General features: G+C 32.5%; 1 protein-coding gene across 50 annotated transcripts in view; it reads left to right on the top strand.

The window, feature by feature from the left end:
- The window catches only part of LOC145249698 (uncharacterized), a 369,665-nt gene that overhangs the window by 331,599 nt on the left and 24,717 nt on the right, over positions 1 to 13,349 (top strand). For 32 of the 50 annotated variants that reach the window (XM_080111516.1, XM_080111542.1, XM_080111526.1 and 29 more), the window contains 2 exons: positions 8,726 to 8,788; positions 10,088 to 10,150. In XM_080111516.1, the coding sequence (XP_079967642.1) occupies positions 8,726 to 8,788; positions 10,088 to 10,150 (126 nt within the window). Of the gene's footprint in view, positions 1 to 1,999; positions 2,063 to 8,725; positions 8,789 to 10,087; positions 10,151 to 13,349 lie in introns of all 50 variants that reach the window. The other 18 variants (XM_080111510.1, XM_080111534.1, XM_080111512.1 and 15 more) reach the window with 1 other exon arrangement.

Below are 13,349 nucleotides of genomic sequence, written 5' to 3' on the forward strand. Positions count from 1 at the left end.
GCTTCCTTTCGCGGAGAAAAGTTTTGTCAGAATGAAGCAATGGCATGTTTGATATCTATAATATAAATCTCACCTGTCTAAATGTTTTGTTTGTATGTCTGCCTAAAACTTTTATCATTTTGAAGCTTGACCCTTCGGACGACAAATATCGAAAAAATTTGGCCAAAAACATTAATTCCTTCAACCTCAACTGGGTACTTTTCTACAAGGAGTTGCTTTTTTTCGCTGATATTTTCGAAAGCTGTCCCCCTCTTTTCGATTGACTAGCTTTAATTTAAACCTTCGTCACTTCCGGTTTTGCAATGGACACTTTTTTTTTTTTTTTCCACATTCTTTTCCTCATTTGTGGTGCAGTTTCGAACCTGCCTGCCTACTACCACTTTTTTTTTCTCAACACACGCAGCCAAACACTCGGGCAATGCCGGACACCCAGGCTAGCCTTTTTATAAATAGGCAAAAATTGGGAAGGCTATTAGAAGAAGAGTTATGGAAATAGGGGTGGCAGATTGGTAAGAAAAGACGATTGGGTAGATAAGTGAAAATAAAGGTACACCCTGAATAAGAAGAGGCAATGGCAAAGTCAGTGGGTGGTCACAGATTGGGTACTTATTTACTTTCTTCCCATTGCAGGGAGATGTGACACAAGGTTAGAAGAATCAAGCCAACGCTACTTAAAGAGGAGCACTCTGACCTATTAAAAATTGCCTGGACAGACCCGTTGGCAGTTCACAATTAGGGTATCACAGGCAACAAGTAATAAACTTACAGGAGGCAAAGCTTGGGAGAGTTTTTGGGGACAGGATTTTCGGCTGCGGCGGAAAAGTTTTTTTGGGTTTGTTTTTTGAGGAAGATTTGTTTACATTTATCTGTCCACGAGTATTAAAAATCAAAATGGCGGCCGATAGATAATTGACGCACGTGTGTTTAGATGTAAAGTTGAAAATGCGACGAAAAAGATTTTTTCTCCTTTTTTTTAAAATGCGTTTTTTGTTGTTTTTTCTTTCATTTTTTGTGTATATTTTGCTGATTATTCAACGATATATCGGTATGTGTTTCATTTGTGACAGAACGTTTTAAAGATGTTTTTGGAACGTAGATTGTTAAGCTTTTATGAAAATGTTCGTTAAGTCACCATTTTGAAAAATATCACGTCGGCGGTCTACCAATCTGTTGGGGACAGGATGATCTGCTGTGTGATAGACGACCCCATCTCCATGTGTAATGGTGTATGTATTGAATGGTAGAGGAATTGAAAAGGCAAAAGGTCGCATAATGAAAACGAAAACATACCGTTATATATCAGCGAAAGAAATGCAATTTATTTACATAAATAAAAATGAAGAAGCGATAGAAAGAATAAGAGTTTGTTACTTGCGTTTGGTAGCTGTGAAAGGCTGACTGGCTAGTCCAGGGGGCTGTGGTGGCCCATTTCCACCGGATCGGTGTTTGAGGGTCCGGCGCAAAAGAGAAAGAAATATGGGAAAAAGGAAGTGACGTAGCTAGGTCGCTCTTCTGAGTTAAAGGGTGACAATCAAGTTAGCCTGGGAGTTTTCAACTCCCACAGAGTGAACCTTATGGAACTGCACAGGACCCAAACCAGCCATACATCAGCCAGGAGGGAAAAGACTATTTCAACAGTGATCAAAACTTAGTCTTGATCAGAGATTGGAATCGAAAATTGAAAATAGTAGTATATACTCAAGAGCGAAAAGATTAGGCGTGAGCAAAATCAACTGGAGGAAGGATAATAAAGGGCATGGTAATCTGCTGATGATTTTTTTTTTTTTTTTTGTGTGTGATTGTTTTTTATATTTTCTGGATTATCCATTTTTCAGTTTTATTTTGCCTATATGTGGTCGGATTTTATCCTTATATATGCATGCCTAGCAAATTACTTCCTTAAAACCACACTCACTAGCCGCATGTTTGTTTATATACCTCAATTCTTTGCTTGCCCATCTACTTACCTACCTGTATGTGTGTGTGTTGTGCCTAGCAGACCGCATGCTTGAAGAACACGAACAAAATCAGTTAATACAGCAACGAGCTGACCATGTCAGAAGTAAGTTTTACCTTAAAACTTTATATCTTTTCAAGCTTTGTAATTCTTCATTTTTTATTTCTTTTATTTTCGCAATCCATTGATTTTTTTTTTTTGTTTTTGTTTTTTGTATAAATTTATTCACTGCAATTCTTTATTTTGTTTGGACATTTTTTATTGCTTTTTGTTTATTGGGGACTCGTTATTGTTTCAAATTGGCAGAAATCATTTCTCATAGTCGTCCTACAAGTTCTTATAAAATCACTTGTTTCTTAAAGTAAACTTGTTTCTTCAGCCAACTCCAAAGAAAAATGTTGCATGGGGGCACCTTCTTTTCTCAAATTCGAACGGGATTGAATATCACTCCCTATTTTATCTCTACTTTGAAATTTCTTCCTTTTTTTACAAAAAAAAAACATGAATATGAAAACATCCATAATGTGAGATTTTATTTAAAATTCTATCTGCCCGTCAGCATTCATCTTTATTTTTTCAAGCCGCTTGGAAATCTCGTCAATTGATCACCTTGTAGAATGGCAGAAATCACTTCTCATAATCGCCTTTCAAGTTCTAAAGACGTTTGGCTTTTTAGAGTAAACTTTTTTCTTTAACTAAATCCAAAGAAAAAAGTTGCATGGTGTTTTAAGTCAGGGCTTCTAGCTGGCCAACGATGTGGATCACGTCGACCTAACCCTCTCTTGGGAACGTGAATGGTTGAATGAACACTACTAGAAGAAATAACTGTTTTCTGGGTTGTAATCTATCCGTCTAACACCCATTGTTGACTAGTTTTTGACCTTGAATTAATATATATATATATATATATATATATATATATATTTTTTTTTTTTTTAATTTTTTTTTTTTTAGCTCTTATATCAAGTGGCTTCATGCCTTGTCTGAAATGATTTACATATATTTTTTTTTTAAATATAAAGAAAGGGGAAAATCATTGAAATATTATTTAAGATTGATAAATCTATGTAATTGTTTGGCATGATGGATGACTTTGTATTCTTGGGTTCTTAGATAACATTTGTCACTTTTTTCTTTGTGGGATATGAGAGGTGAGTGTCTTCGTTTGGTTGTTTTGTGGCATATCAACCCTTTTTGGGGTCATTTAATACCAAATCCAGTAATTTTAATAAAAATTTTTATGCTTCAAGTTCTTTATATCTTCAAATATTTATTTATGGTGTTTGGTTTGGTTGTTTTTGACTTGCAAAACATGATTGAGTTTTGCAAAAGTAAAGGAAAAAAAACAATAACAATGTTTGGTGCATTTTAGCTGCTATCTTCAGACAGCCTGATCTGGTAACACCAGAGTGGGAGGGGCAAGAACGCAGGGAGAGAGAGAGTATGAAATAAGAGTGAGGGGGGAGGAGGGAGTCAAGTAACATACAGTGAAAGAGGGTGAGATTAATAGACAGGAACTTAATAAGTAATGAGTGATTTGGTGAGAAAAGTGCTAATTTTAGTAATTAACATTGATTAAAAAAACATAACTTAATCCCGAAACCAAGGAACATTTTAGTAACTTATTAAGTAATCTAACAAGAACATGACTTTAAATAACAAAATGATCCAAACAGTTATTGAATTGCAATATTTCATGTTATCACTATAAACTTGATAAAAAGCGATCCTATTTATTTAAATGTAAGCATTTTATAATCATGGAAAATTAATTTATGTAGGAAATTTTTATAGAAGATTTTAAATCTAACCTTTATATCTTTAAGTTTTTAACGTTCTGTATTAAACTTTATTTTATTTTTTGTTATCATTTATCCCTGCTTTTTTGCTTAGAAGAAAAAAAAATGATACTTGCTTTTGACTGCTTAAACAATTTAAATTTCAAAAAGTATTTTTAAATTTAATATTCCTTCTATATCCGGCTTTCACGATTTGCACAAAGCTTTCTTTTTCTTTTCCTCTGCTTTAAAAAAAAAAAAAAATTTTTTTATTAAATCTTCATTTCTTTTTATACCATTGCCAAATTCTCCCCCCACCCCATGCAGCCATTTTGCTACTAAATTTTCAATATAAAGAAAGATTGATTGCAATAATTTACAAAAAAATAAAAAATGTACAAGATGATTAAAATTTAATTGCTGGCTGCCCATAAAATCATTCATAAAATTCAATTTTTTTTTTACAGTCCAACCATATTTGGTATGGTGGTTTCTAATTCCTCATACCAATTCAGTACTTATGGAGTATAATGATCGTGCTATTGTCGGAATCGTTCCGACAGTTTACGTAAAATGCCGGAAGATGTCGACTGGAACTTTTGTGACTTTTTTTTTTTTTGTGCAAACGCTGGCTAAATTTTTTCAATGAAAAATATATTTCTGTCAGTACAAAGCTAATTCAATGAAAAATTAATTGAAAAATGAAAACAATTTCAATGAAAAATTATTGGACAGTTTTTTAAAACCATTTTCAAATGAAGAAAAAAAGATGCAAGACAAATTTCATAAATATTTTTTGAATAAAAAAGTAACTGATAGCAAACAAATTTTTTTTAATGATTTTTTTTTCTCTTTTTTATTTTTATACAAATCAAATATATATATATATATATATATATATATATATATATATATTTTTATAATAGTCTGAGGATAGTTGAAAAATAGTTTTGATTTTTTTTTTTTTTTTTTTTTTTTTTTTTTTTTTTTAAAGACTTTCAGGATTTCAGCACATTCTGTCATTTTCCATAAACTGCCTAGATGATTCCGACAATAGCATGATACTTATAGGTACCACCAATTCTAAAATCGCCTAAAAAAAAAAGAAGAGAATTTCTTTATGGGGAAGTGGTGAAAAGTTCTCGTCTACTTTTTTTTCTTTTTAATTTTACAAACTTAATGTTTTCCAAGATTTTGATGAACTCAGTGTGAGATTTGTATCTATATATTTTACTTATGTAAGTTTTTTCTTTATACATCGATGCCATTTTTACCAAAACATTTCTTTCTCTGCCATTTTTGCTTAAGTTCATTATTTTGGTCTCTAAATTTTTGTTTTATTAATAAGTTTAAATCAAAAAAACTTTTATCATTAGTACCAGTAGTGAAAAATTAAGTTTTAAACATGCAAAATATTATATAAAAGTGTCATTTTGGAAATTGGAAATTAAGTGTTGAGCCATTCTTTAGAATTATTAAGTGTTGAGCCATTCTTTAGTACAAAGATGGCGGTAGTAAATCCCGTTGGCGAAGAATCAATGCAGTTACGATCAACAGTGGTTCAGTTATGTTAAGACGAAGACTGATAGCGAACTGACTTACATCCAAAATTCGATATTTTTATAATGAGGTGGAAGGCTTCTCATTAGTTGATTGTCCTGACGCGTAGTTATAAATAAGATCGTCCAAATTCTGGGAGTCATACCAGTCCATATTTAGCAAAAACATTTTAAGCTCATATTTTTTTTGGTACCCCACTTCCCTAAATGGATTTTAATTTTGATTAATCATCCAAACGCTTAAACATGCCTTTTTTAATACTGTACTGTCACTTGCACGTAAGGGACTACTATTTGGGATCATGTCTAATAGGGGATTGTGGAGCGTAGAGTAGCGAGATGTCTATTTGACAACTCTGGAATATTTCTGTCAATATTTGGAATCTGCACAGAATTTTGAACTGAATGTTTTATTTAATTTATGGGAGTAGCATGCCTTTCTGTCAGCCATGACTGGGTAAAAATCCCAAGTAATTTGCAATTTGCATTAATTGAAACTTCAACCTCCAGAAGAGTGTAACTTAGAACTGAATTTTCAACAAGTACCTTATCTACTACACCATGTGTCCCTATGGACAATTCTAATTCTTGTATTTTTTATGCCTTAAACCTTGGATGTAAAGTCATACTGCACATATATAAAAAGGAACGAACCAAATTATGTGTTCAGCAACATTTCATCTTTATTTCGAGACTTCCTCTAGATGAATAAGATTAAGAAAACAAAAAAACATTGGTATAAATATTTGAAAATTTTTCATGTGCAAAGTGTGATGCTGTTCTATTTCAATAATGGAAAAAGACGTTGGAAATTCAAAAAAAGAGGGAAGCTTGCGTTGTTAAAGAGAGGGAGATTTTTAATAACGTCATATAGTTGTTAATGTTTTTAAGATATGAACGCAGTTAATATTCTTTCTGGAAAAAATTATGTCTGTTAAAATTCACGTATAGGTGTGTAACAGAAATAAAATGAGTGTTTTTGTTATGTAATTTATTGATTGAGATTATATGTGTTAATTATTACAGGGGATGTTTCTATGGTATGAGAAGGTTAACCTGTATCTACAATTAAATTATGTTCCTTTAATAGAAGTTTACTTATTAATGGCGCTACATTATAGAAACCTCCACGTTTAATAGTGCTTGAATTTGCGATAAGCGCTGATTCAAGAAGTCTCCAGTGTGGTTTATTTGAAATATATTTACCTATCTTTGCTTGTTTAAAGTCAAAGGTGTGATTATGCTGCAAGAATGAAAGAATAGTGCAATTAGAGAACTGGTATTTCTTCTATCTCTTTTATGTTCATTGAGCTTTTTTTTTTAATTTACGCTGGGTTTCACCAACGTATCTATGATGGCAATTTTGGCAAGGAATAGTGCATATGCCTGCATTGGAAATATATATTACTACTTATGAAGAAGGTCTGAAGTTACATCAACCAAGATGAGAACAGTAGTCCGCAGGATGTTAAGAATCAAAATAATCAGACCTCATCTAAAAAAAAATAATCAGAAACCTTAAGTTGCAAGTCTTTTCTGTTGTCCAGTTTTATTCATGTCATTGATTTATTTTATTCTTTGTGATATAGTAAAGCTAGCCTGTTTCTTTTTTTATTTTCTTTTTATTTTCTTTTTTAATCAATTATATATTAGAGCTTTAAAGTTTAGTTATTTTTTTTTTACTGTTTTTAAGAAAAATGAATTACTGGTTGATTTTTTTAACATTTTAAGAATATATTGGTGCAAATTCAGAGTTGAAACTATTTTAAAAGAAAAAAAGTCCAGACGTACAGAATGAAAATGTCATACTCCAAAAATTATGTAAATCAATCAAATAGTTATATATATAATTATTACTATAATTATTTTAATACCTTCAGTTTCATCCTTTTGGGAATCATCAGTGCAGGGAGTTATGATTACAGCCGCTTGGGAGACTCTAACCCGGCCACAAAGCCATCTCTGACTAAATTAGCAAGGAACAAATTGTATGGCGAATGCTGACCACGAGAAATACAGTTGAAATTAACAATTAAAGTGTAAATGTCAAAACAGCCGAGAGTGATCTTATGATTATAACATTATGATCTGAGCATGTAAGCTTAAGTGACCAACTTATTACATTTCAACAATAATAAGAGTTCTTAAAGCGGCTAATATCATAATTATTACTATAATAATAAAGTTATTTAATTAAAATACTTTTTTTTAACGATTTTTAGCGATTCGAAATGAATGTGTCTGTTTAGAGCACAATTGAACCATGATACTTAACTTTTGAAATTTAAAATTTAATTGAAGACATTATATATAAAATAATTTTATAGAATAAATATTAGGTTCTCTACAGTGCAATGTAGACTACAATGTATTTTAGATCAAGTTGAGAAGTGAGAAAGCATGTGAATTTTCTTCCTGGTGCACTGCGGTGGGTCCCTGACTAGAACAATCAATTGATTTGATTGAAAAATGGGCAATTTTACTGATTTCGATGATAATAAAAAAAATATTGGAAGCGTGGAACATTGTTGTTTTAATCGCGGGCAACATCAGATCTCTCTACTAGTATGTATATATATATCTATATATATATATATATATATATATATATATATATATATATATATATATATTTTTGTTTCTGTGTCTGTTTTAACATTTTAAAATCATATTTTATTCATATTGTTATGAAGTATGCCATACAAGTGTTTTGTTGAATAGCAGAAGCCTATTAAATAATTCATTAGAGACAAAAATATATTCGCCAGAAAATAGTTGCAAAGACTTTTTGTTATTTTTTTCCTTAGAATTGAAAAGGATTTGGTAAGAAAAAAATGTTGATAAAAGAAAATGAAAATATGTAAAGCTTGCAAAATCACGAAAGAAAAAATAAATACACACACACACACACGTTTTTGTGTGCATGGGTCAAAGAATGAATAATTTTTTCTAAATTTTAGGTACTAATCATGAGCAATATTAATAAAGAATACATTAACTTTGTGGGTGTTTAGTTTGTATTTGTCAAGTTTCAGCAAAACATACATGCATACATATTATTATAATAGATGTAAAAAGTTGATTGGTTACCTCCCACCTCCTTTCCCTGCATTTTTTTGGCCTTCTAACATTCACTTAAATAAAACAATATTATGCATTCAATATTGTTATGAAGCGGCTGCTTAAGTCTGCATAAATGTTTGTTTGAGCTTTGCTATCGCAATGATTAACCCTTTAATACTTAATCCATGTCTGATCTTTCTTTTTACACTAGAAAGTGAATTTAATTAACTCCATAATAATGATTTAGTAATTTAGTTTTTAGTGTTTGTTTGAATATTTTATTACTAGTTAAAAATAGGCTTTTGATGATGAACTCCTTTTGTCTGTAGCTGCTATTATAATTTTTTTTTTTCTTTTAAACTTAACAGATCAACTGGAACATGAGAAAACGAAGCATAAGGAGACTCAAGATGAGCTGATGGAGAAAAAGCGTAAGTCTTTATTTATTTATTTTTTTTTTTTAACAAAGGGATTACCGCAAAGCAAGGCTCGGAGGCCACTCGAGGATAAGGGTTAATGTGTGTATTGTAGTCATTGGGACAGTAGTGTAGTAATCGATTGTGGTGGAAATTTGGTATAATTAGATTATTTACAAGGACAGTTCAATAAGAACTTGTTTACATAGGACTTGAAGATGACAATATTGTAGTCAGCTGGAAACCAGACCAGTGGAACAGTTCCACAGATGGGCAGTTCTAGGCAAGAAGCTTTGTTGATGAAATCCATGTTTAGGTTTAGGTACCGATAAATATTGATAGTGATTTTGGCTAGACGAGTGTTTTTTGTGAAAGATTGGTGTGGAGGGGACCATAGATTGGAACTCAGTTGAACAATTACCATGAAAATAGCGATAGAGCAGATACATGCTCGCAACATATTTCTGTAGGTAAGAGATTGTAGGGAAGAGAAAAGGACATCACCTACTAGATTACGAAGTTGGTTTTGAACTCTGTGAATGCAGGATGGGATGCTTCGAGCATTTCCTGCTTAGATGTGGCACTTTATCTCATTTTTTTTTATCCTCCAATGTTAAATGAACCTAATTATGTTTTTGTTACTGTCTGTTGTTGCATTCATTATCTGGTTTGCTCACAAATTCCAGACGGGTTTGTAAGGATCGTGGATATTGTTCTGTGGAGAGAGTGTTCAATATTACATAAAGGCTGTTACGTTGGAGGTCAAAGGTTGTCATTTGTAGGTGCGACATCGTAATAAACAATCAATAATAAAGATTAAGTTTACCGAGTACATTAAAAAAAAGAACATTAAAAGGAAGCACGATAAGGCATGGTTACGTACTTATATATATATATAGGGAATATAAGTAAATCGATACAATGAACTTTTTGGTTAATCTTGTCAGCTCCAGTTCTTGTTACTTTTCATTAGTTGACAAAATTTGTAATGCTAATTTCACATTAATCACTTTAAATTGTTTAAAAATGATTTAGTTTATAATGAATTTGATTTGTGGAATATAACATTTCCATTCCATGACTGGTATGTACACTACACATTTTTTTTAAGATTGAATTTTAAATAAGAATTAATTTTTTTCTAAGAAAATATTATTTTTCTCTTTTTTTTTTTTTTTTTTAATGAAATTTTATTCTGAAAGAAATCTTTTTTTATGAAATTTTTTTTTTTTTTTTTTTAATGCATTTTTTTTTTTAATGAATCTTTTTTTTATTACTGTTATTAATGAGTTTTTTTTTTTCTCTTCCTAACAGGTCAACTCCAGGAGGCACAACAATCTGCCAAACAAAACCGAAATGAAACAGAACAATTAAAAAGTAAGTAAAACACACATGATTTATTTCTGAAAAAAAAAAAAAAAAAAATCAAAAAGCCCCCCCTTTTTTTTTTTTTTTTTTTTTTTTTAAGTAATACAACTGAAATCTCTGTAGAATCTAACAAAAGAAACATAAAATTACTCCTCCACCTTTCACTACCACAAAGATTAAAATAAAACCATAATAATTCTATGCCTAATATATGGAATCCTTATTCGTATTTTAAACAAATTCTGCAAAGAATGTGGGTTCCCTCTATCATGCTGGAAGACTACTCACACTTGAGAGAATCCTGTACCTCTACAAAGCCACCATTCTGCCTGTTCTACAAATACTTTAACGGTGAATGCTCTGACGAACTGCAAACACTTGTACCTCCCCGACGTAACTACCCCCGACAAACCCGACAAGCTACTAAGTCTCATCCCTTTACAGTAGAGATCCCTACGTGCAAGAAAGCCTTTTACTCCAATAGTTTCTTTCCCAGAACTGCGGGTCTTTGCAACTCCCTTCCGGGATTCTGCTTTCCCAACTGCACTGATATGCAGAAGTTCAAGTGTAATGTTAACAAACATCTTTCTACTCATCTCCTTTCATAATGACCCTGCTGATTAAGTCCCTGATAGTAGCCCCCTGCTTCAAAGTGGCACTGTGCCTTGTTTGGGGTGAAAATTGAATAAAAAAAAAAAAAAATGGAGTATTGTTGCCACATCTGGGCTGGTGCATCTTACCACCAGTCTCTTCCTCTTGGATAGGGTCCAAAAAAGAGTCTCCAATCTAATATATCCCACCTTGCCAATTAAGCTCCAACCCCTGTCCCATTGCTGCAGTGTTGCATCCCTGTACCTGTTTTACCAGTATTTTAATGGAATACACGCTGATGAACTTGTTGCACTTGTGCCCCCCTCAACGTACATATCCCCGACAAACCCACTTTGCAACAAAATCACACCTCTTCACTATTGAGGTCCCTAAATGTCAGAAAGCTTTCTACTTTAATAGTTTCTTTCTTTGAACAGCTAAACTTTGGAATTCCCTTCCTGCTGCCTGCTTCCCTAACTGTACTGATATGCAGAATTTTAAATGTAATATAAATTAACATCTTATAAATCTTTCCTAGGCATGGTCCCAAATAGTAGCCCTTTATGTGGCGATATGCCTTGTTTAGGGTGAACGTGAATAAAAAAAAAATTAAAAAAATTGTAACATGATTTTGATTCTATAAAATGTCTCGTTTAAAGCTTAGGTTTAAGGAGTCTTACAAAGAAACTGAAATTCAGGGAATCTTGATGAATTGGTGTCGAATGGATCAAATTCAATGTAAATCTGAAATATTTGAATTTTTAAATTGAAGTTTGTACTCATCTATAAATATAAAAGCGAAAATGTATGTATGTGTGTTCGCTTTTTCTGTGTGTCTACAAAAGGCTTTTTTCAGAGAAGCGGTCGCTTGCTTCACAACTTTTTAACACTTCTTATATCACATATAAATCGTAATATCTCACAGTTAACGAAGCTCGCCTGTCTATTTAATTTGCTCGATTTCGGGGAAATATAAATAATGTCGCTCGCCGCATGGTGGTTAGTCTTTTTCTTATAACATCTTTGGGGGGGGGGCGTTGAGCAGTAAATGAAATCCCGCAGTCAAACTTGACCTCATTAACTCATTAAAACGAGCATCTGCTAAATCCAAGTAATTCAATAAATTCAAACGTGTTTCTGTTAGCATGTTGCGGTGGGGCAATGGTTAACGTCGCACGTTTTTTGTTTTTCACTCTTTAATTTACAACTTTGCCTCAAGGGTTCGGGTTCGATTCTCATACTTACTTTTTTTTTTTTTTTTTTTTTTTTTTTTTTACCCCCACCCCCGGAGTTTCCACACACACCTCCAAACACCCGGGCAACACCGGGTACCCCTCGCTAGTGTTATATAAAAATATAAATAGCCTTGAGCCATCCACAACTTTGTAGATGCTTTTGTAGCGAGGAATTCTTTTTTTGGGTGAGGGTGCTGGCCCACGCCCAACCTTCCCAGAAGGTACATACAGCGCCTAGCCTTCCCAAGTGGTCACTCATCTGGTACTGGCCAGGCTCAATGTTGCTTAACTTCGGTGATCTACCGAGAACTAGTGTGTCAACATGATTGTGCCTGACACGTGCTCATATTATGCTCGCTAAATAACCCTCTAAATTAATAAATAAATAACCCTCTAAATTAATCCAAAGAAAATGAAATTTGAGCAATGTTTATTAATTGGTGTCTAATACCTATTGTTAAAATTTGGCAAAACTCAGTTTTCTGAATTTTTATAAAGGGTTTCCATCCATTTGTTTTTTACTCCCTTTGCATAAAATGAAATTAAATATAGTCCACACTTGGTCATCTTACACCTAGGAGCTGTGTTCCAAAAGTCATAATAATTGGTTAATTTGTTTAGTAATGAATCTTATACATTAAAAAAAGGCTTCCTTCAGTCTTGACAGACTATGGATACCCACTGTAAGAGTGCCTGCACGTGAAATTTTTGTGGAGAGAGTTGCGCAATCTCTAACCACCCCTCTCCTGAGTTGACATTGTTGAATACCAGTGACAAATGAAGGTTCAGGACGACTGGAAACAATGAAAGCAGATACAGTGCCTAGAATTCCTAAATGGTCACCCATTTGGTATTAGCCAGGCTCAACATTGCTTAACTTCAGTGATCTGACGAGAACCGGTGTGTCAACGTGATTATGCCGAATCTTATACATACAGATATATAAACATACATAATTTATATATATTTATGCACACTGATCCCTGAGTGACTTCCGGGCCTTGATAAGTGGTGACCACCGTGTAAAAAAACAAAAAAAACATATACATATTAAAAGTTGAAATGCAAGATGTGATGAACGCCATTTTTAAAATTAAAAAAACTATCACTATAATATAATAAAAGTGTTGCATTTAAACGCTCAACTACAGCCACCCAAAAATCATGTTTTACATAACGATATTGCTTTTGATTAAAATAAGTTATTTGATGAAGTCTACATTGGTACTTGTGCACTTTTGTTACCATGCTGAAATAATGTTATTTAGAAAGCCATGCTTAACCTGGGGAAGGGAGGGTGTTTTCTAACTATTCTTTACTTTCACTTAACAATTTAATAAAAAAAGATATCATAAAACTTGTTATTAACTTGAAAATACTAT

This window comes from Euprymna scolopes, chromosome 28 (genome assembly GCF_053919585.1).
Source record: "Euprymna scolopes isolate OS-2025 chromosome 28, ASM5391958v1, whole genome shotgun sequence".
Taxonomy (NCBI): Eukaryota; Metazoa; Mollusca; class Cephalopoda; order Sepiida; family Sepiolidae; genus Euprymna; species Euprymna scolopes.